This window comes from Buteo buteo, chromosome 11, assembly GCF_964188355.1.
Source record: "Buteo buteo chromosome 11, bButBut1.hap1.1, whole genome shotgun sequence".
Classification (NCBI taxonomy): domain Eukaryota; kingdom Metazoa; phylum Chordata; class Aves; order Accipitriformes; family Accipitridae; genus Buteo; species Buteo buteo.
Window position 1 is genome coordinate 2134194 of NC_134181.1, and position 20704 is coordinate 2154897.

The following is a 20704-nucleotide window of genomic DNA, read 5'->3' on the forward strand; positions in this document are numbered from 1 at the left end:
AATGCAGGACTCAGCAAACCCGAGGGCTTTAGGGAGCTGATGGATGGCGGGGGGGGGGCTGCCCACTCAGCAGGCACTGAGACCGTGGGAGGGGGACGCAGGTGAGAGCAGGCAGGAGAGAATGGGGGACACCCATCTTTTAGAGGGAAAAGGGAAGAATTAAATATTTCAGCCTGCAGGGACGATGCTAGCATCAACCCGGGGAGCGGCGTTCGGGAGGGAGCGGTACCCGAGGCGAGCATCGCTCATGGGGTCTGCTGCGAGAAGGTGGGTGCTGCTTTAGGACCGTGCCCCTGCACCCTGCCCAGGGTCCTGGGGACGGGTCCCAGCCCCTGCAGCAAACCTGTGGCTGCCAGGGAACTTCATTTTGAGGTGCCCGGGTTATGAATCTGGAGGTGCGAGAGAGCTACAGTAACAACCAGGCATGAAATACTCCTCTGCCCCGTAGGTTTGCTGCCCTGGTGAAATACAGTGGAGGGAAAACATAAAAGTCCCATTTCCAGCTCCATAATATTTCCTGCCAAAACAAAGTAAAATGTGCTGCCTTAAATTTTCTGCAAAATTCTTCTGAGGTTATTTTTTTCCCTAAATTAAGGCATACTAATTATTTTCAGCCACTTTATCTCCACTCTGCAACACACCAGGAGGGTGCAGGCGGCAAGCATTTTAAGCTTCCATAAACAAAAGAGTAGTTTGGAAAATAATTCTATCAATTAATCAAATTAATCCTGCAGTTTTAGTTACAAGCCCCAAGTGGCAAGGATTCTAGCCTGCGGTTAGGAGCTATCTCTCATTGACAGCGTTTAAATGTTACGATTGCAACAGTAATTAGAGAATATAATATGCCCGGCTTTGTGTCAGCCTCCTACCTTCAGACCTCAGCGCTGTACAGGCAGAGGTCAGCTTGAGGACAAATTGGTGATGACCAAACTGGGCCATCACCATCACCATCACCAGTTGATGATGACCAAACTGGGCCATCACCATCAATCCAACTGGTGATGACCAAGCTGGGCCATCACCATCACCATCATCAATTAATGATGACCAAACTGGGCCATCACCATCACCAACTGGTGATGACCAGACTGGGCCATCACCATCACCACTTGATGATGACCAAACCAGGCCATGACCATCACCAAATGGTGATGACCAAACTGGGCCATCACCATCACCAACTGGTGATGACCAGACTGGGCCATCGCCATCATCACTTGATGATGACCAAAGTAGGCCATGACCATCAGCAATTGGTGATGACCAAACTGGGCCATCACCATCACCAACTGGTGATGACCAGACTGGGCCATCGCCATCATCACTTGATGATGACCAAAGTAGGCCATGACCATCAGCAATTGGTGATGACCAAACTGGGCCATCACCATCAGCAATTGGTGATGACCAAACTGGGCTATCACCGTCACCAACTGGTGATAAACAAACTGGGTTATCACCATCACCATCACCATCACCAACTGCTGGTGGCCAAACTGGGCCATCACCATCACTATCACCATCACTAACTGGTGATGACCCAATTTGGTCATCACCACCGCCATCACCATTATGTTGGGCTTTTTTTCCCCCTGGGGACAAGGCACTCATGCCGTGAGTAGGGCCCAGGGAAGATGCAATGGGGAAGAGGAGATGCGTGAGCACCTTCACCATTGAGAAGCTCCGGTGGCTTGCAAATGATTGCAAGGTGATGGCAGTGGCACCAACGTCCTGCCGCAGCGACTTCACAGAGGACACCACGAAGACGTACAGGGCATCCAACTGTCAATTAGAAATACAATCATTTGGTTAGAGATGTGCGCGGGAGGAGGGTATGGGACACAACCAGGGAGGAACATCCCACAATCATCACGCAGACAGGGAATTTCTGTGAAAATATTGGAATATATTTGAAAAGATTAATCATGTATGATTTTACAGTACCACCCCATATTTTCATCTCATACTTTATTTAACAATATTAAAGAGGCACTTTAAAAGCACACATACAACATCATAAAACGGCGTTTCCTGCTCTCTCTCTGCTTCTCTGACAAAATATCAAAATAAAAACTTTTGACAGAACACATTGCACCCAAGGTAAATTACCTACAATATTTTTATACAATACAAAGAATTGTAAAGATACATATTAACAGAATAAAGCCTCTTTTTTTTCCTTTTAAATCTAAAACAAAACAAAAAAATAATTGCAGGACAGACGCAAAGTACTCTGACTGTTCATATCACATCAGTGCATTACTTCACCTCCTTGACTTGGGAGTATTTCAATAGTATTTTTAATTATCTTCCATGTCCTCATTTGCACCTGAGATTTCTTTCTGGATTCAAAAGTTCGGTTGTATAACATGCTCGTTTAACGTAACGTAACCTTTTTGACACTATGGAGTACCAGCATACAGGATTTTTTTCCCTAAAGTTGGATTTTTTAATATTTTTTTCCTGCTTCGTTTTCTTTTACAGGTAACGGCTACTTCCTAACGGTTCCCTTTTATTTTTCAATCAAGGAAGTCTGTATTCACATTACAAAAAAAGAATAGCACCAGTAACTGCATAGTAAAAAGCGGATACCTATATAGCCACTAACTCAATACAGTAAGATAGTTTAGAAGTGATACCGTTGAGGGCACTCGGACAGTACTGGTTCGGTGCGGTAAATTGGCACAGTTTTGTCGTTGCGCAAAACACCCCCCCCCCCCCCCCCCAAACAAAAAGAATACACACAAACACACACACAAAACCCCTAAAAAATCAGAGTTTGTCACAAGTGTCAAGGTGCAGTTTGCTCGCGGTGGCGGCTCTCCTCCGGTTACATCGTCTACAGTGGTCAAAGAGTGGCAGCATCCTCTGAAGGGCTCCGACAGCCCCGGCAGCCCCAGCGCCGGTTCATTATTCTCTTGACGATGTAGAAACAAATTCATAGGGATGGCTGTCAAAATATAGGACACTCGATTCTTAATTTAATTTTTTTTTTTTAATTGTATCATCTCTTAGGCCAGCTCCCAATTAAATGAATTGTACGGGATTATTTGTGCAAAATCTTCAAAAAAAAATTTGCTTTCTACAGTGTACTGCACCTTATGAATAAGACGTCTACGGAATGAAGTTCATCTCTTCAAGTACTTTGTACAAAGATAACACAGACACAGACTCAAAAGGGTCTGAGATTTGCAAGTATCCTTATAACCTCAGCACTTCTGCAATAAAGCAATTGCTCTCGACGATTCAGTCTGCCCAAAGCGATTACAATTTCAGTTCATGAAAATCATCAGCAACATCAAAGTTCTAGCATTTGCATGATAAATCAGGTGAATTAAAGTAGATTAGTAGACACAAAGCAAACTATTTCACAGAGGCTGCAGTGCAAGTTCATTTAAGCTAGACAGAGAAATCATGCTACACAAACGAATTTAATGCTTTGATAATTTTTCCCTTGCAAACCCCATGAAAGCAGCTGAGGATCACCATAAGTCACTTCCATAAATTACTCTGAAGTATCTCTTCTTAAAGGAATTTTAAAGCTAGTTAATTTTTGCCCAAAGAGTTGGCTTAGCAGGTTGTTCTGGGACTCGGCGGTGCGGTAGCTGGCCGAGCCGGCCGGCTTGGCACCCCGGGCGGCCCGCGGGCTGTGCAAGGAGCCGCGCGGGGACGGCGCCGGCCCCTTGGCCAACACTTGGTGGAGGCTCTTCCCCAGAATGGCCTTCCTGCGTTTCACATCCCCGTTGGCGTGACGGAGCTCGCCCTTCTTCTGGTTGTAAGTGTCCAGGACCATCTTCTTCAGTTGGGTGCCCGTTTTGGGCTTGGGTACCAGTTTGTTGCAGTGCGTCTCCCTCCTCCCAGGGGAGAGGGCAGAAGCTTCGGCGTTGCTCCAGTCGGCGCGTTTGAGCTCGCCCGTGCTCTCGCTCCTCCCCGGGCACGGGGTCCGGGTCTTTTTCTTTTTCCCGTCTCCCTCCATGTTCTCCCGGGAGCCAGAGCTGCTCCGGTGGCTCAAGGACTTGTGTTCTTTCCTCCTCTTGGGGTGAAGCTTGCCGGTGGCTTTGCTCGGCTCCACGTGGCCATGTCTCACGGCGTTGCTGGCCGCCTCACCTCTGGGCTGGTGGCCGGTGGATTTGCTTGGGTTGCTGCCTTGGTCTTTGGTGTTAGCGCTACTGTCCTTAGCCTCAGGCGCGGCTTTCTCCCTCCCTGAGATGGGTTGCTGACCCTCCTCGGTGCTGCCGCCGGGGCTGTCCACGCTGGGAGCAGCCTCGCCGCCGGGCTGGCCACCCGCGGTCTTCTTCTGCGGGACCGAATCTTTGGCAGCTCTGTTCAGCGTGGGCGATGCCGTCTTGTCCTTCAGGGGCAGGGGGTAGTGGGCAGCTTCTGGAGACGTGGCCTTAGGTGCACCTTCCCAAGAGGCATCGCTGGCACTGGGGTTGCCCCACCTGTGGCTCTCCTTGGCTGGTGGAGCCTCTGCCTGCGGGGAAGGAAGCTCCGAGACCTTCTTGGCAAGCTGGAGAAATGAGATCCCATCCACAGCGTCAGTGGCTGCACTGGGATTTTCCGGGGCACCCGCTATATATTCATCTTTGTTGCCTACGCTTGTTCTTTTATGGGCATCGGCGTAGCCACGTTTCTCAGTCAGGTGTGGAGGAGAGAGTTTCTGGTCTGTGGCCTGGTTACAAGCCAACCCAGCAAGGTCAATGGTAAACTCGGGCGAGTCCAAGAAAGGAAGTGGTTTCCCATCAAACGCTCCTTTCTCCAGCTCCTCGATAGACAGGGCAGCGATATGGCCAAGCTCCGGGCTGCTTGCCGCAGCCTGCGGCAAAGACGGGGAGAGGCAGGGTGGTGGAGGCAGGGTGTCGAACTGGGATTTCTCCATTTCCGCCAGGAAGTCGGAGAAGTCACCCACCAGGTCTTCTGTTTTCACAGAGGGTTGGGGTGCCCCCGGCTCAGCAGGTGCCGTAGGGAAGGAGTCAGCGGGAGCCTGCAGGCTGGGGCTTGCAGCCTCTACCAGCTGAAGGTCACTAGCGTGGTCCAGGTGGACCGGCGAGCTGCGCGGGAGCGAGCTGCCGCGGTGAGCAACCTTCCTCTTCTTGCTCGGCGGCATGCCCTCCCGGAGAGAGCCGTCCTCTTTCACCTTCTCCCTGCCCTCCCTGGAGGCAACGCCAGGCCTCATGACCCCTCTGAATTTGAAAGTCTTGTTGCTTCCCGCCAGGTGCTTCTCCATGTGCCGGTCGTATTGCTCTTTCTTGGAGAAGGTGTAGTTGCACATGCTGCAGATGAAGGACTTCTTGATAACGTGCATGACGTCTGCGCAGAGCTCACAGGCGTACAGGGTGGTGTGCTTGATCTCCTGCTCCTCCACTATGCCGTGCTCCTGGCTGAGGTGGTTTCGAAGCTCTTTGGTCTCCTGGTAGAACATCGGACACTTGTGGCACAAGTAAATCTTCTGTAAACTGTGCACGACTAAGTGCCGCTGGAGCTTGAAGGGTTTGGGAAACTGTTTGCCACAGTGATGACAGTCCCTGGAAGGATCCTTGCAGTCTGGGTGCATGGGGACAGATTTTGGGGTGCCTTCGCTTTTTGCCATGTGCTCTGGAGACGGACTGGCGGATGCTTTAGACGAGCTGGGAGCAGGTGGCTTCACCTTAACGTTGCTTTCCAAGGGGTCTTTCATCGCCTTGGCCTCCTGCTCGAGGGGCAGCTCCTTGGGGCTCTTGGTCTCTCTGCTAACTGCGTACTTGCTGCTGGGGTCGGCGTGCCGGGAGGACCTGCTGGGCTTCCGATACATGATGGTGTTGAGGAAGTGGGTGACAGCAGCGTTGTCCTCACCGAAGCAGGCTGGCAGACCCATCACGGACTTCTGGGCTTGCCCCTTGCGAGCGAACTGGGTGGCGTGCTCCCGGAGATGCTCGTTGTACATCCAGACGTCGGAGATCTCCTTCAGGCACATCCCGCAAGCCCACAGGCCGGCTTTGTTTTTGGCATGCTTCTCCTTCAGATGGTCCCTCAGCTGCTCCCGGGAGCTGAATTTGCGCTGGACACACATGTAGCAGGTAGGCGGAGGGGAAGGGTTATGGGAGAGCTTGTGGAAGTCCAGCTCCCCTAACGTCAGGAACCACTGGAAGCAGACTTTGCATTTGTACTGCTTGTCTTTGGTCTTGATGGTTATCTCACTGCGGTTTTTCCCCAGTTTCCCATCTTCTAGCTTACTTCTGTGCTTGCTGTGCTGGCCCAGCTTTGGCTTGAAACTCACAGCGCTGTCCTCCCCATGCCCAGGAAGATCTTCGCAAGGGCCGAAGAAGCACATGTCTCTCATTTTCAGCTTTGCGTTCAGCATCTCAATGTCGATGGTATGAAATTCGGGAGAGTCTGAATCTTCATTAGCCTTCCCATCATAGGGCTCCTCTGCCAGGTCGGGGGGCTCAGAGCTTGCTTCTCTGAGCGAGTGCTCATCCTCAAGGTCCATCAGAGGCTCAAACATGTCCTCGGCAGAGAGGCTTTCTCCCTCCTTCTCCAGACTCCCCCAGAGGTTCAAGCTGGGGACGTTGTCCACTTGGCTGTTTTGGCACAAGAAGGTTAGCATGTTGTCTTCCAGGTCAATGTCCTCCTTCCCTTGGTTGGTCTTCTCGCGGTCCAACCTTGGCGCAATGCTTTTAGATCCGCTGGGAGCAGCATCTCCGCTCTTCGCCTTGCCGTGACACATGTTTAGCATTAAGGCATCGTCAACAGAGATGGTTTCATATTCGCAAGGGTCCTCCCTGGTGACGCAGAAAGAGCTGGTTTCGCTGAGGTCAGAAGCTAATCGGATTGTGAAGAGGTCGATGGCACCTGCTGGCTGGAGGTTCACCTCAGGGACGGGCTTGGGTTTCTTGCTGCGCTTCCCATACACCCGCGAGCACTTTCTCCGGACAAACTGGTCGTCCCGGGGGAACAGCTGGGAGAATGTGGAGTCATCATCAAACAAGCTCTGGAGGTCCGAGACGGCTGCGCTCTCCACGCAATGCTCTCTGCCCGGTGGCATGTCTGCCTTCGCCCATTGCTTTGGCTCTGCAGGAGGAGGGCTGGTCCCCGGCGGGGGCTGCACGCTGCCTTGCCCGGGAGCCTTTTGGGTGGTTTCCGAATCACACGTCTCCAGCGGCAGACCCCCTTCGGCAGGAGCCGTGGGACCCTGTGGGGCACCACTCTGATTCCCAGTGCCGCTGCCTGCCGCAGGACTGTCTCCTGTCTCAGCATCCATCTCCTCTGCGCCATCAGCACCACGATGCGGCTCTTTGCCTACCTTGCCCAATCCTTTCTCCACTTGCTTCACAAACCCGCTAACCCATTTTTTGCAAGCCTGCGTGCCTTCCACTCCATTTGGATCTTCCACCTCCCCGGGACAGGCTACTGTGCCCGTTACTGACTCCTCGCTGACCATCTCCTTTGAAGACACCATCCTGTCGCCCAGGTCCTCTGCAAGCTCAGCTGCACAAGGGGACTCTTGAGCTTTTTTAGAGTGCTGGGTTGAGTTGGACCTATTTTGCTCCTCTGTGGAGATGCAACCACCTGGCTCATGCAAGCCCTCCATGATCCTCGGCACACTGGAGCTGAGGACAGCAGCGGGAGGACCTGCATTCTCCAGCTCACATGGACCGTTGGGCTCATTTCTGCTGGGAAATACCTTTGCTTTCCTTCGTCTCACTTTCCTGTTTAGCTTCTTCTCAGAACTGCCGTTCACCTCTCCGGGATTTTTGCTTTGGCTCCTTCTGCCCTTTTCTCCCTTCCTGGCTTGCCGTCCCGAGTCCAGCTTCCCAGCGGCCGCCTCGCTTGCTCCCCTCGTCTCCAAGCGCGGTCCCTTTGCCTTCATCTCCCTCTGCAGAACACGTGTGCGGTGCAGCTCCTGGGACATCTCGAAGGAGATCACGCTGAGATCGCTGAGCACTCTGCTGACCACTTCTTGCATCTGCGCGCTGGGCTCTTTCTCCAGGTCTGGGCATATTTTCTTGGGGACGTGGTCAACGTTGGTGGTTGGCATCTGTGAGCTGCAGGTTTTGTCTTTGACCGAAGTCTTCAGGCTCCTCCTGGGCACCTTTTGGGCTGCTTTTGATGTCTTGTCTGCAGGAATCAAAGCGGACCTGGGAGTCTTGCTGGGCTGTGTTACGCCACCGTTCTTCACCTGGTGCTTGACAGCTTTGTGCCTCGTCAGGCCAGGCTTGGACCGGAAAGTGGCTGAACAAATGTCGCAGGTCACTGGGAGCCCATTTGGCTTCTTTTCTTTGTGAAGTTCGTTTTGGGAAGGGTTTGGAGTACTGTTAGGCGTGTTGCCCTCTCCTTGGCCCATACTGTTTAACACACAAATCCCAGCTTCTCCAGCCCCATGGCTTTTGGATTTCTCCCCTTTTAAGCTCTTTCCTCCACTCTCTGTGGTTTTGGAAAGACCAAGTCTCACCTCTGCTGCCTCTGAAAACTCGTGGCCATTTAATTCGGCAGGACCAAGGTCTCCAATCCTTGTAAGACCTCTGCTGACAGCAGCTGGCACCTGCTGAACAGCAAAACCGTTGGACAAAGCCTCTGGTTCACTTTGATGCTTATTTCCATCATCAGAGCAGCTTTCAAGCTTGGTCTCTTGATTCAGGTTTACCTCTCTTTCTCTGATCGGCAGAAGATCCATCGTGGGCTGGGTTGGGTAATCTTGGGTGTCCGGAGGAATGGAGTTAATGACCGTATCTGTGATGGTGCACGCTTGGCTTTCTTTAAAATGGGAACTTGACAGCACAGCACTGGTGCTTTCAGGTACCTCCTTCCCCACACCCTTTTGGTTGAAAGGTGGCGAGCAGGGAAGAGAGCAGTCCTTCCCGTGTGGTTTCTGGGGACCATCCACCTCCAAGGCAGAGCCCACCAGACCATCAGTGTGCAGCAGAGCGCATGGTATCACCATCCCTTCTCTTTCAGGTGGTCCGTAGTTACCCAAAATGCCATCGGGGAGGTGACGGTGACCGTCCTCGACCGCTTCCATTGGCACAGCACCGCAGTGATGAAGCGAGAGGGGAAAGGTGGGTGCCCTTTTCCATGTCCCTTGGTCTACCGGGCTGACGGTGGGGTGATGGATGCGATGGCTGTTGGCCTCGGGAGGACACCTCTTTACGACGAATGAACTTGACGTGTTAAGCGGGGATGCGCTGTATTTCTTCTCATCCGAGAGCTGAGTACCGAAGCCGGGGACCTCTCCTCCCTCAGCCCCACTGCTTTGCAAGCATCTGGGGGGAGAAAAATTGGTCGGCAAGGGCAGGCTGGCCAGAGATTCGCCCGTGTAATGACAGCCATTGGGAGACTTCTTCTTGCCATTTCCTTCTCTGGGAACCTTTGCACTGACTGCGCCGGCTTTTGTCTCTGGCGCCAAGCGTTGATCCTGGTGGAGATCCTCCTCGGAGGGAGCAGGGGGGCTGGTGGGACTCGTGGAAGCACTGTGCGGGGGCTGTGCCCCCTGCCCCGCCTGATTCTTTTCCAGCCTCTCCGCTACTGCACTGCCCAGTGTTTCTTTGTTGAGCAAACTATGGCTTAAATGGGATTGCTCATGTTTTTTAAATGCCAAGGTCGCTTTGTTTTTATCTTGCTCCTGCTCTTCCATGAGCTGATCAGCTTTCTTTCCTTGCCCTGGCAGTGGGGTCACCGCTGTGTTTTTGAGTGGCGAGAGGTCATTACGCTCTTGGGAAACACCATCTGCACGGATATTAATGTCATTTGGCTCCGCGTGTTCATTTGCTAAGTGCTGCAGCTCCGTTACATTATTTTGCAGCTCTGGCTTCACAAATGTGGATTGTTTTGCACGGTAAGAGCCCATTGCGCCAAATGACTCCAGCTGCTCACATCCACCGGAGAAAAGCACAGTCTCTTTCGCTGGGGCAGCAAGACTTTCCGCGTTGCCTCCAATGGGGACATTCCCCTCCCCTTGGGCAGGGCAGTATGTCCGATTTTCCCCTTCCAAGGCACTGCCGCTCTCCTCTTTCTGCTCCAGCTGGATGCGGGTGGTGGCAGAGGGGTGACTGGGAGCAAGCAGCATGGGGAAGCACGGCATCAACAGCTCCTCCTCATTGCTCTTCACCGTTCGGGCAACGAAGAGCTGTAGCTGCTGCAGAGGGTTGGCAGCCGTCTCCTGGGAAGCCAGCGTCTGTCGGGAGCCGCAGTCGCTCTCCTTGGGCAGACTCAGCATATCAAACAGTAGCACTTTTTGCTTGCTGGCTTTGTCGCCGGGTCCGGGGGCTGGATAGGTGGTGGGATTCTTCCTCTCCTCCGTTTCTTCCATCAATGCAGACCCACCACCATCCCCTTTGAAGTCCATGGCGCTTTTCGCCATTTTGGGTGACTCGGGCTTGCTTAAGGGTCTTTCTTCTGTATCTGGGACCTCTTTGATGTGAGGCGAAAAGGCGAGATCCAAGGCTGGGGTGGGACCTTGCTGAAAGCCAAATTCAGGTTTACAGTTTGGAAGATGCGCATCAAACTTCTCCAGTTCTGCGGCATCAGCGAGGCTTTCATCTGCTTTCCCGGGAACAGGGAAGCTCTTGGCACCGCGCTGGGATGGCAGGGGATCTTTGGTCGCTTCAGCTGCCTCCAGGCTCTTGGCCGACATGGAGTCGGTGACAACAGGAGGGCTTTTTGTCACGGGGTCTGGGTAGACAGGAGCCTCTGTTTGGTCTGGCACGCGTAAGCCAGGTAGACTTTTGGAGGAAGACCCATCTTCCATCTTTCCAGGGTCTCTTTCCTTGGCAGTCGCAGCTTCCTGGAGCTGCTCGCCACTGTCTTTGGAGCAGAAAGGGTCCACGGCGAGGGGGGCTGGCGTGCACATCCCTGTGTCTAGCGAGCCCAGCCCCACCGGGCACGGCCAGGGCTCCCTGGGTCTCTCGTAATCCCCACGGGCACCTGTGACGGCCGGCTTCTCGCCTCCCAGCCTCTCCCCGACGCAGAGGCTTGAACTGCCCAGCTCGTCTGTCAAAAACAGTCCTTTCCCATGGCCCGTCTCTTGCTCAGCTGGCAGTGGTGGGAACTGCTCGGCCGCCTGTCCTCGCAGATGGGCAGCGACGTGTTGCTCGGGTTTCTGAAGGGCGACAGATGCCTCGTTACCCAGTTTGCTGGTTTGCAGTTGACTTTCCAGCTCTGTGACTAATCGCTTGATCTCCAGCTCATCGTCTGATATGTTGTTCATAAAAGTCACATTGTAATCCGTTATCCTGTCCGACAGCGGCAGGGAGAGTTGGCTGGTGGGGACAGGTCCTTCCTCGGGGAATTTCTTGGCTAGTGGCTTCTCCACTGAAAGACTGTGGAACTCAGTCATGTCTTCTGGCAGCATCGGAGCCACCTCCTCCATGAGGGACCAGTCTTTCTCTGGCATGAACGGTGGGTACGGTTGCTCGAACTGCAGCGGCTTGCTGGGGGGATTGCCGGGACAGGTGAACGTTGTCACGTAACCATCCTTGCTCGCAGAAACGCTGTCATACAGTGGCGGATCAAACTCAGTGACAGGAAGCTCCCCAAATATTGAAGAGGAATCGAAGCCGAGAGGGGAGGAGACCTTGCCCTGTGGCGTTTCTGTGGCATAAGGGGAGATGGTGGCGTGCTTCTGCTCAAAGGACCTGGCATTGATGTCATCCCGGCATAAGTACATGTCATCCATGTGCGAGGAGCCCAAGGCTGGGGGCTTTGAGAAGAGGTTCTCATCGTAGTGACTGGGAAGGCCTTTGGGATCGAAAAACGTGTTGTCGCTGCTGACGTACGGATCGGGTGCCTTGGCAGCGAGCATCATCCCCACTGCATCCCCCCCATACGGGGCAACCGGCGCGGGATAGTCCTTCTGACCGTCACAGAGCTCGTTTGCCTTCAAATATTTGATGCCCGCTTCTGAGTAGGCAGCACTCACATTGCCAGGACCAGCTTTGTTACCGCCGTGGGATGGAGCAACTAACTCTTCTGGACGGTACTTCAGCCCGTCGCTCGTGAAAGGGGCAAACTGATGCCTCTGGTTGACCACGGTCAGTTCGGGCGAGTCCTGAGCCTCCAGGGTGGGTTCTCCTGCCTCACCTCTGTGCTTTGCTGCTCCTTTGGGCTCTTCTGCACCCTCCTTACAGGAGATCCCGACGGGGCTCCTGCCCGAGGCGGCCGTGCTGGGGACCTGCCTTTCCTGGGGCTGCGCTAATAGCTCCTCCTTTGCACGGTCTGTCGCAGCAACGTCTGGTTCCGTACTCGGACATGTCCTGGAGCCTGCTAGCAAAGGTTTGGCTGAGCCAAACCGCCTGCTCCCCCTGGGAAAGTTCTCTTTGCTCTTCTGGCTCTTCTTTGGGCTCCTGTCCTCAGGAAGGCTGAGCGGAGTCCTTGGTGTACGAGCCGGGCTGCCTGACCGCCTCCTCCTCCGCGTGCTTCCCTTCTCCCTGCCCGAGCCAGCCCCATCAGCGTGGGGTGGGCTGGTGCCCATCTCGCTGGGCACGCTGCCGCTGTGGTTGCTGCTGGTAGACGACTGGCTGCTCCGTCTTCGGACTCTGGCGGCACAATCCTCTTTCTCGGCATCCTTCTGGCTCGGGACCCCGCCGTGCTCCTGTGCCTCCCTTTTCTGACCATCCCTTTTCCGTCTGTAGCTCCAGGCTGGGTCTTTCTCTTTGACAGCCTCACTTCTTCCCGGGCGTTTCTTGCTAAAGCTGTATTTGGTCCTCCCAATGAATCCCGTGCCACGCTTCTTTCTTCCCCGGACCTTGCTGCACTCTGCCCCGTCATCATCCGAATCGGAGACGTAGTCGTACTCCCGAAACCTGCCCTCCTTGGCGGCTGGCATCAGCCTCTCGGTGACCTGGGGGAACTGCGCCTGCTTGCTGCTCTTCACCTGCAGTTTGTGGAGCTTGTTCTTCTGCTGCACGATCTTGTGAATGAGCTCCTTGCTCCACGTCCCGCTTCGGGGCTTCCGCTTCTTCATCTCCTTCATGGAGAATCGGGGTGGCTTGGAGCTCTTGGTGGCAATGCCCGGCCCCACCTCACTCTTCGTTGGAGGCTCCTGGCTGAGCTTCCTGGGATGCTTTTGGCTGGAGGTGGACTTGGAGGAGGTGTTGGCCGGTGGGATGCTGTTCTTCCTGCCTGCCCGCAGCCTCGCTGTCCTCTGCGCTCCCACCGCCCCGGGATCCGGCTCCTGCGCTGCCAACCTCCGCGCCGCCCTCCCCTTGTGAAGGTGCTGCTTCCCTGCTCCTCTCTTTGCCTGCTCCCCGCCCGGGTGGCTATCTTCATAAAAATAGCCAGCCTTGGGCTGGCCCGCTGCCTTCTCCTCCGCTGCCGCCTGCTTTGATTTGCTTTCCGAGGCCAGGGCTTCCTTCGCCTTGTGGGACATCCCACCGCCGGCCGCCTTCATGCCCGTCAGCTCCTCGTCGGCAAACACGTCTATGAAGCTGCTGTCGATCTCTGGGTTATCTGACTGGTACCCCAGGCCGTTGAGGGCTTCGGTGATCAGGCTGTCCAGCTTGGCGTCGTCGATGTCCAGGTCCGAGGCGGTGAGCGGCAGGGAGCTGGCGGCGAGGCCGTTGAAGAGGCCGCCCTTCAGAGCATCTTCCTTGCCCTCGCTTTTGCTTTCCCCATCCAGCAAGAAGTCATCGCTCTTGTTTAACGCCAACAAATGCGCCTGGGGGTCCGGAGAGAGCCCCAGGCTGGGGGGCTTGGGTAGCTCTGGGGGGAGCGCTTTCCGCCCCTCGGCTGCCCGGGGAGCATCCTTGCCCTCTCCCTGGGGAGCGGGATGGGAGGCACAGAACTGGCGGTGCTGCAGGAAGGAGGAGAGGTTGCTGTAGTTCTGGTCGCACTGCTTGCAGGTCAGGAGCACGTCCAGCTGGTCCAGGCTGGCACTGCTGAGCGAACTGGCCAGCAAGTGATGGGAGGAGTACGGCGGCGGAGGCTGCTCCCCGTCCAGCCCATCTGAGCATCCTTTGGCCACCTCCACGCTGGGTTTGTGGAACGGGCTCGCCGGGGCACATTTCAGGAGGTTGTCGTCTTTCAGGGCATCGGGAGGGAAGTGGAAGGTCTTGACGGAGTCCGGGGGGTGGTAATGAAGCGAGCTGGAGCTCAGGACGTCGGAGGGGTGGAAGGTTTTGTTGCCGTCCTTGGGATGGCAGGGGTGCTGGAAGAAGGGAGAGGGGGTCAGTGCTCCGGACATCTGGCTGTCTTCGAAGCCGGGGTTGAGCGGGCTGCTGGACACGGGGGAGAGCGACGAGCAGGTACTGCCGCAGGTGGGGTTGGGGACAGGGGACGGCAGCGGGGACTCGCAAGGGGAGGCAGCCACCAAGGCTGACGGCGGCAGGACCAGCGCTGAGCCCGACGAGCTCCTGGAGGGAGGAGGAGGAGGAGGAAGAGGACCTGCTTGACCCATGCTGTAGAAGAGGGCTTTGCTTCTTGAGTCACAGGCAGGAGACCCCGGCTCCTTCCCACTTTCGAAAGAGAAGGCGCCCGTTGAGTTGGGGTCTCCCCTCTGGACCCCGAGGCTCTCTCCCGACAAGAGCTTTTTGCCATGGTACCCCGGAGAGTTACTTACGGGGGGCCCTTTCTGGGCTTTCCCGCTCCCCTGCCACTCCGACGTGCCCAGGGGGAAGGGGAGCTTCTGGCTGGTGATCTGTCTCGACAGCTCTAGCCTGTTTTGACCGGGCATTGCAGAAGTGAGGTGTATTTGCTGCCAAGGCATCCTGGCATTTTTCTGCCTGTGCTGCCTCTGCTCGGGGCCAGATTGGCACTCGAATGAGAACTGGTTTCCAACAGGGTTTGAATAAGGTGCGGAATTCTGGTCCATGGGAGAAAACGCCTTAGTGGCACCTTCCCAAGCTTGCACAAGCCTGGGGTGGGTGGGTGCCGTAGTGGGAATGCTTGTCTCGAAAGGCACGGATCCTGCGCTGGCGCTGCCCGCGGGGGAACTGCAATAGGCTTTGCTCTGAAAGTGCACTTGGGAGAGAGAGTTTGGTGGCATGTTCCTTCTCAGAGGGCTGCTCTGGACCAGCAGCCGCGGGCCGGGGACACTGTCTTTCGCTGAGGCTTGCCTCTTACCGACTGGCTTTGGCATACTAGGCGAGTGTAAACTAGACGGAAAAACAGCTTGGTTTTCTTGGAAAGTGCTTGGGTTTTGGTCGATAGCACCAGACGACGAGAGAGCACCATTGGGGTCGGCGGGATGCTCGCTCCTGCCCTTGCAGCACGGCAGCGGGCCGTGGTGCGGGGCCGGCGGCGGCGGCGGGTGCAGGAACGGCGGCGGCGGCGGCTGCGGCGGCGCGGGCAAGCCGTACAGCCTTCCCTCGGGGGACACGGTCTCGTAGGAGCCGCCGCTCAGCGTCTCCTCCTGCCACTCTCTGGAGGACGAGTGGAAGGCGAAGGTGCCGTGAGCCAGCTGGCCGGCGGCGATCCCTACGTCCAGGTACTCCTGGCTCCCCGCATCGCTGCGGTACGGCTCCTTCCCGGCGTCGTGCAGCAGCTGGAAGGGGTACTGGCACGGCAAAGCCCCCAGACCGTGGGCGCTGGCTTTGCCGCCCTCGGGGAAAGAGCTGGGCTTCTGCACCGAGATCCCATAGCTAGCGCCGGCAAAGCTTTTTTCCGGAGAAGGCCAGGAGTCGGTCCTGTTCGCCTGAAACTCTAAATAATGTAGCTGCCCATTGGTGCCGGAGCTCTTGAGGGGGATGCCGGCGGCGGGGGGCTGCCCTTTGGGGCCGTGGGGGGGAGCGGGCTGTGAGGTATAGTTGGCGGAGGTACGGCCGGCGGCGGCATCGGGGAAGCGGCGGCCGAAGCCGAGGTCTTCTTGCCGGAGCTCGGCCTCACGCTGGGGGATGCTGGGCACGTGGAAGCGGTAGCTGCCGGCCACGGGGCCGCGATTGGCCTCCGGCTTCTTCGGGGGGGTAACCTTCTGTTGGGGATAGGCGATGCCGATGGTGGGGTTCGGCCGGGCGCCGGCGATGCTGAGCCGGTAGAGCTGATGGTGGCCCCGCTCGCCCTTCCCTGAGCGCCGGCTACGCTCGCGGGCTCGCCCCTTCCCCGGGGGGGACTGGGGGCCGCCCTCGAGCTCTCCCCAGGCGCCGTCGTTGCCGAACTTGGGTTTGCGGTGGAGGGATTTGAAGTCGATCTTCCCCGCTTGCTGCGGCCGGATCACGGCTTCCCGCTGGCTGTGGGGCTCCTTGTCCTTGGGGCCGGGGAAGGGGGACGTGCCCTCCCCGCCGAGCACCTTCCCGTCCTTCTCCCCGCAGCCTTCAAAGCCGAACTCCTTGTCGGGGTCTTTGGGGCCGGCCTCAGTATCGCCGATGGTGTAAACATGCTGGGTCTCTCCAGTCATGATACCGAGGAGGGGGGAAAGGCTAGAAAGCCCCGTTTTCCCGTCCCGCTGCGAGCTGCCGTCCCTCCGTCACGGGCATGGTCCTCCGCCGATGGGCACCGCGGCGGTGAGAGGGGCAGCGGCTCCCCGGGGCCGGGGCGGCGCGGGGTCCCGAGCGCCGGCGGGGCTCTGCTGCATCGTTTCAGACCTGAAAAAGAGGAGAGAAGAGAGAAAAGGTGGCTGTCAGCCGGGGAGGAGAGATATTTTGGCGCTGCGGTGGGGAGGGGGATGGAGGAAGGGGCAGTGCAACCCCCCCACCCACCCCAAGCAGCCCCGGGGTGAAGCCCTCCAGCTTTTGGCTCTTCAAAGGATGCTCGGAGCGTTTCACCTTTGGCAAAAGCTGCTGAGGGAGGCACTTTTTTCCTCCCAGGGAAGCTATTTCTGGGTTACTTCTTAGCGACATAAGCAGAAAAAGATGACAGAAGAGCTCCACCTACGGATTAGCGGGAAGGGCTGTCGGGCCAGGCTGGGAGAGGCGTCCTGGGAAGGGCTTTCTGTCCCCATGTCCCCATGTCCCCGTGTCCTGGCTCCCACGGCCGGAGGGACGTTGAGGTTGGGGTGTGCGGCAAAAGGCTTTTGCTCCACCTTCATTCCCCCCCACCTCCAGCGCATCCCTCCGACCTCACCGCGCCTCCACCAAACCATTGCTCTGAAACCACCGGAGAAAGGATTTGAGCTTCTGCCGCCTCTGCCTTAACTTTAACACCACCCGCAAATTGCCCTCGCAATTTTAGACACTGTTAAGTAGGTGAAAGCATAAAAGCTAAGCCCTGAATTTACCAGCCGATTTTACAATACAAGACCTCAGGGCGTTAGACATGAAGCACAAGTCAAGCACAGCCTTTTAAAAGGTACCACCAGGATTTTAGCCCTAGACACAGGTTACATTAAAAAGAAGAGTAAATCCCTGTTTTAGAGAGTGTCTTTTAAAAAGTCTACTGGAAACAGAAAGGGTTTCCCTCTCCTCCCTCACTAGGGAGGCTCTTTACTGTCTGCTGCAGGGGGCAAAGGCTTGATACTGCTGGGAGCTGGGGAGGGGGCGACCTGGCTGCAAAGCAGTATGAAAGTCAGCTTATTAGTCTTCTCCTGGGTGTAATTCTTGCAGCTCCTCAGCCCCATTCGGGGTCCACCCCGTGCTGCACAGCCTCACCATCCCAGCCCAACAGCGATCTGAGCAGAAAATGAGAATTTCTGCAAGAAAAGGGGAGCGCCCTGCATCTATTCGGGGTCTCTGGAGCACGCACGGGTCATCTCTCAGTTCACGTTTGATGCTTTGCGTACGCGCAGCAGCCAGGGTGAGTGCCCAGCGCTCCGCGATGCTGCTACGGCACATATGCATTAATAGTATTATCGTGTATATATAGAGATAGCAGAGGCACGGCTGCATCCCCGCCGCTCCTTCTGCAAAGACACGGCAAGACCTTGCAGGGAGAGGAAGGCAATGCAGCGGGGAGAGCCTGGGGGGGCTCCCCGGGGTCCCCTCTCTGATTCGAGCTGCTGGGCTCAAATTCCTCCACAATTTCACACCCCGCTAAGTGAAATGAATGCCGGGCTGATACGGCCGGACCCTATCGTGCTCGCTCCCCACGCGCTGGCCAAAGCTCACACGCGGCCCTTTGGCACGCAAGGGTTTTGCTTGCAAAACAATGCGCCACTTATGCCGCTTCCAGCCACAACTGTGAAGCCTGTTTGCTGCTGTTTAAATTTGCAAAGGCTCCTTGCCAAGATAAAATACCCAAGGCCAGCGCGCTCGCTACATTATCACAGTCGTGCTCTTTCAGCCACATAAAGGAGCCCTTTTTTTTTTTTTTTTTTTTTTTTTTTTTTTGAAGGAAAGGCTCGTTTGCGTATCCGTAAAGCTGCAGGATTTGCATGGCAAGGTCTGGGGTTTGCTGGTGCATTAGTGCTGAGCGCCAGGAGAAACAAACACCGCGCTCCCTGTGCTGGCAGAGTGATGGAGACGGGGGAAGCAGAGCCGGTGGCACACAGGACTGTCCCGCTGATGAAGGGGATCCGTGTGCCGTGACGGGATGCTCGGTGATGGTGGCAGAGCCTGGGCAGGAGATGGCCACAAATTTATCCCATGCAAATGATAGGTAGCACATGGGGATAAGGGCAAGGTGTAAATGAGGGCTTCGTTCCCCCAAACCGGCTTCATTCCCCAAAACCCTGATGCTTGTCCCTGCGCCGGGGTTTGGGGGTCCCGTATCCCTGCGTGGGGGTCCCTCCCGCTGGCTGCGGCCACCGTCTGCAAACCCAGGAGTGGGGCTCGATGGCACGGCAGCCTTGGGAGCAGCACGGCGCAGAAATCTGGGGCCTCTCGGTGAGGCTCAGCCAGTGCTGCTCCCGATGGGGCGTTCGATAAGGAGGGCTGGGCGTGTTGATTTAAAGCAATATTCCCCCGGCAGCTGCCTGCATCCATCACCGGAGGGTTTACGGATCCAGCCCAAACATAGTTCACCCGTTGCGGGATGGGAAACCCAGAATAAGATGAAAATAGGGACCATTTAATTTTTTTTTTTTTTTTTTTTTTTTACAGGCTCTCAGCCCACTCAGCCTGCCCCCAGAACCAGGCTCCTCTTTGGATTACCGCTGGCATTGCTTCTTGTGTTTTTACATTTCAGCTCCTGGAAAAGGAGATGGAAAGGGATGGGACAGGGGCAAAGGAAGCTTATGCTTTAAAAAAAAAGCATGTGATATTTATTACCAGGCTGCTTGGCTGCAGGGAGAGCGATCCCCACCTGCAATTGCGTGCCCTGCCGGGTGCTCAGCCCTTTCGCCCATCCCTGGAGCATCCTCCCACGCTGGGGGCCGACACGGGGCCACCCACAGCCTCCTGCAGCCCTGGTGTGGTTTGGGGACACGGGGACGAGCCGAGCAGCGATGGCAGGAGCCTGGCTGGCAAGGCAGAGCCCAGCTTGCCGCTCCGTGGGGCAGGTCCCATCCTGCCAGCAGCCCCGACACGCCAGACAGGTTGTGATTCACCGCCCCGGCTCTCCGGCACCCGGAGCCAAGGGGCTCGACTCTTCACACCCCGAGAGCCAGCTACGCTCCGGGGGCAGAGCCGAGGGTCCCCTTGGGCTGCCCGTGCTCCCTGAGCCCCTTAGCACTTCCCAATCCCTTTAGCACTTATTCCTTCAGGGCTGGCCCGGCACGCACATCACCCCCAGCCCTGATAGCATCTCCTTCCCAAGAGAGAAGAGCTGTGAATCCCACCAGCGGGATGCTGGAGCTTTGCATCTTGGCTGGGATATTGTATGGGGACCACACCACAAAGACCGAGGGGACCACCATGTCCCCACCGTGGGCAGGGCAGCAGCAGGTGAAGCATCTCCCTGGGGCTCAACCCTGCTCCGGCAGAAACAAAACGGTTGTTGAATAGCAAAAAAAAAAAAAAAAAAAAGCCAAACCCAACACCCAGCAAGAAAACCCCACCGGCTGCTGAAGCAAAGGAGGAAAAGGGGGCTGAAACGGCTCAGCTGGGCATCGCTCCGGGTGGAAGGGAAAAATCCTTCCCCTTGGCAGGGAGCGGAGGGATGGCCTCGCTGGGGGACTCGGGAGAGCCGGGTTCAGCGTTCGGCTCGGCCTCTCCCTTGCATGACCTTGGGTAAGTCAGTTAATCACGGTGACTCAGCCCTCCATCTGTAAATCAGGCCCGATAATGCTTCCCCTCGCCTATCTGCTCTTTGTATCGTCTATTGAGATTAGCAAGGCAGGGACTGTTCTTGCTATTTGTATGTACAGTGTCCGGTCCAGCGAAGCCCTGATGGGGCTGGGAGACGTGGAGGGATGGGGGTAAGGGGGTCTGGTCGGGGTGGGGGTCCCGGGGCCGTGGCTCCGGTCAGGGTTTGGCACAGGTTGCTCCTGCAAGGTGAATAAACAACCATCCCGGGATGGGGCTGCTCTTATCTGGGTGGGTATCGTGGCCGGAGGCACTGCGGTTTCGGCAACGGCAGCTCAGGGACGGGTGTGGGAGTGGGTGGAAGGAAAAAAAAAAAAAAAAATCAAAATACCGGCTGGGTGGCATCACCCAGGCAAACACCCTTTGCTGCAGTTGGTGGGAGGGAGATGGGCAGGGGGCATGAGGGGATCCCACAAAGAAACCCCCCGGTTCTACGGGCTTTCACCGGCTCCACGAGACGCAGGGGTGACCCTGAACACACTTTGGGCTTTTGTCCGCAAAAAGGGGCGCTTAACCACTGCCGAAAGGATTTAAGTCCTACCCAGGTAGGTCGATCCTACCCAGCACAGCTTTGGCTGGGGCTGTGAAAAATCCCTTCCCGTTGTGAGGCAGCCCCTTCTCAAAGCCCAGCGCCTCTTTAAACTTTCTGCCTCTCACAGCCGGGCTGCCGTGGGGTCAGA

At 56.3% G+C, this 20704-nt stretch overlaps 1 protein-coding gene across 4 annotated transcripts in view; it reads right to left on the minus strand.

The window, feature by feature from the left end:
* Positions 1-1893: 1893 nt before the first annotated feature.
* The window catches only part of ZNF469 (zinc finger protein 469), a 255902-nt gene continuing 237091 nt past the window's right edge, over positions 1894-20704 (minus strand). For all 4 annotated transcript variants that reach the window (XM_075039861.1, XM_075039860.1, XM_075039862.1 and 1 more), the window contains one exon: positions 1894-16490. In XM_075039861.1, the coding sequence (XP_074895962.1) occupies positions 3506-16303 (12798 nt within the window). In that variant the 5' untranslated portion in view covers positions 16304-16490 and the 3' untranslated portion in view covers positions 1894-3505. The remainder of the gene's footprint in view (positions 16491-20704) is intronic.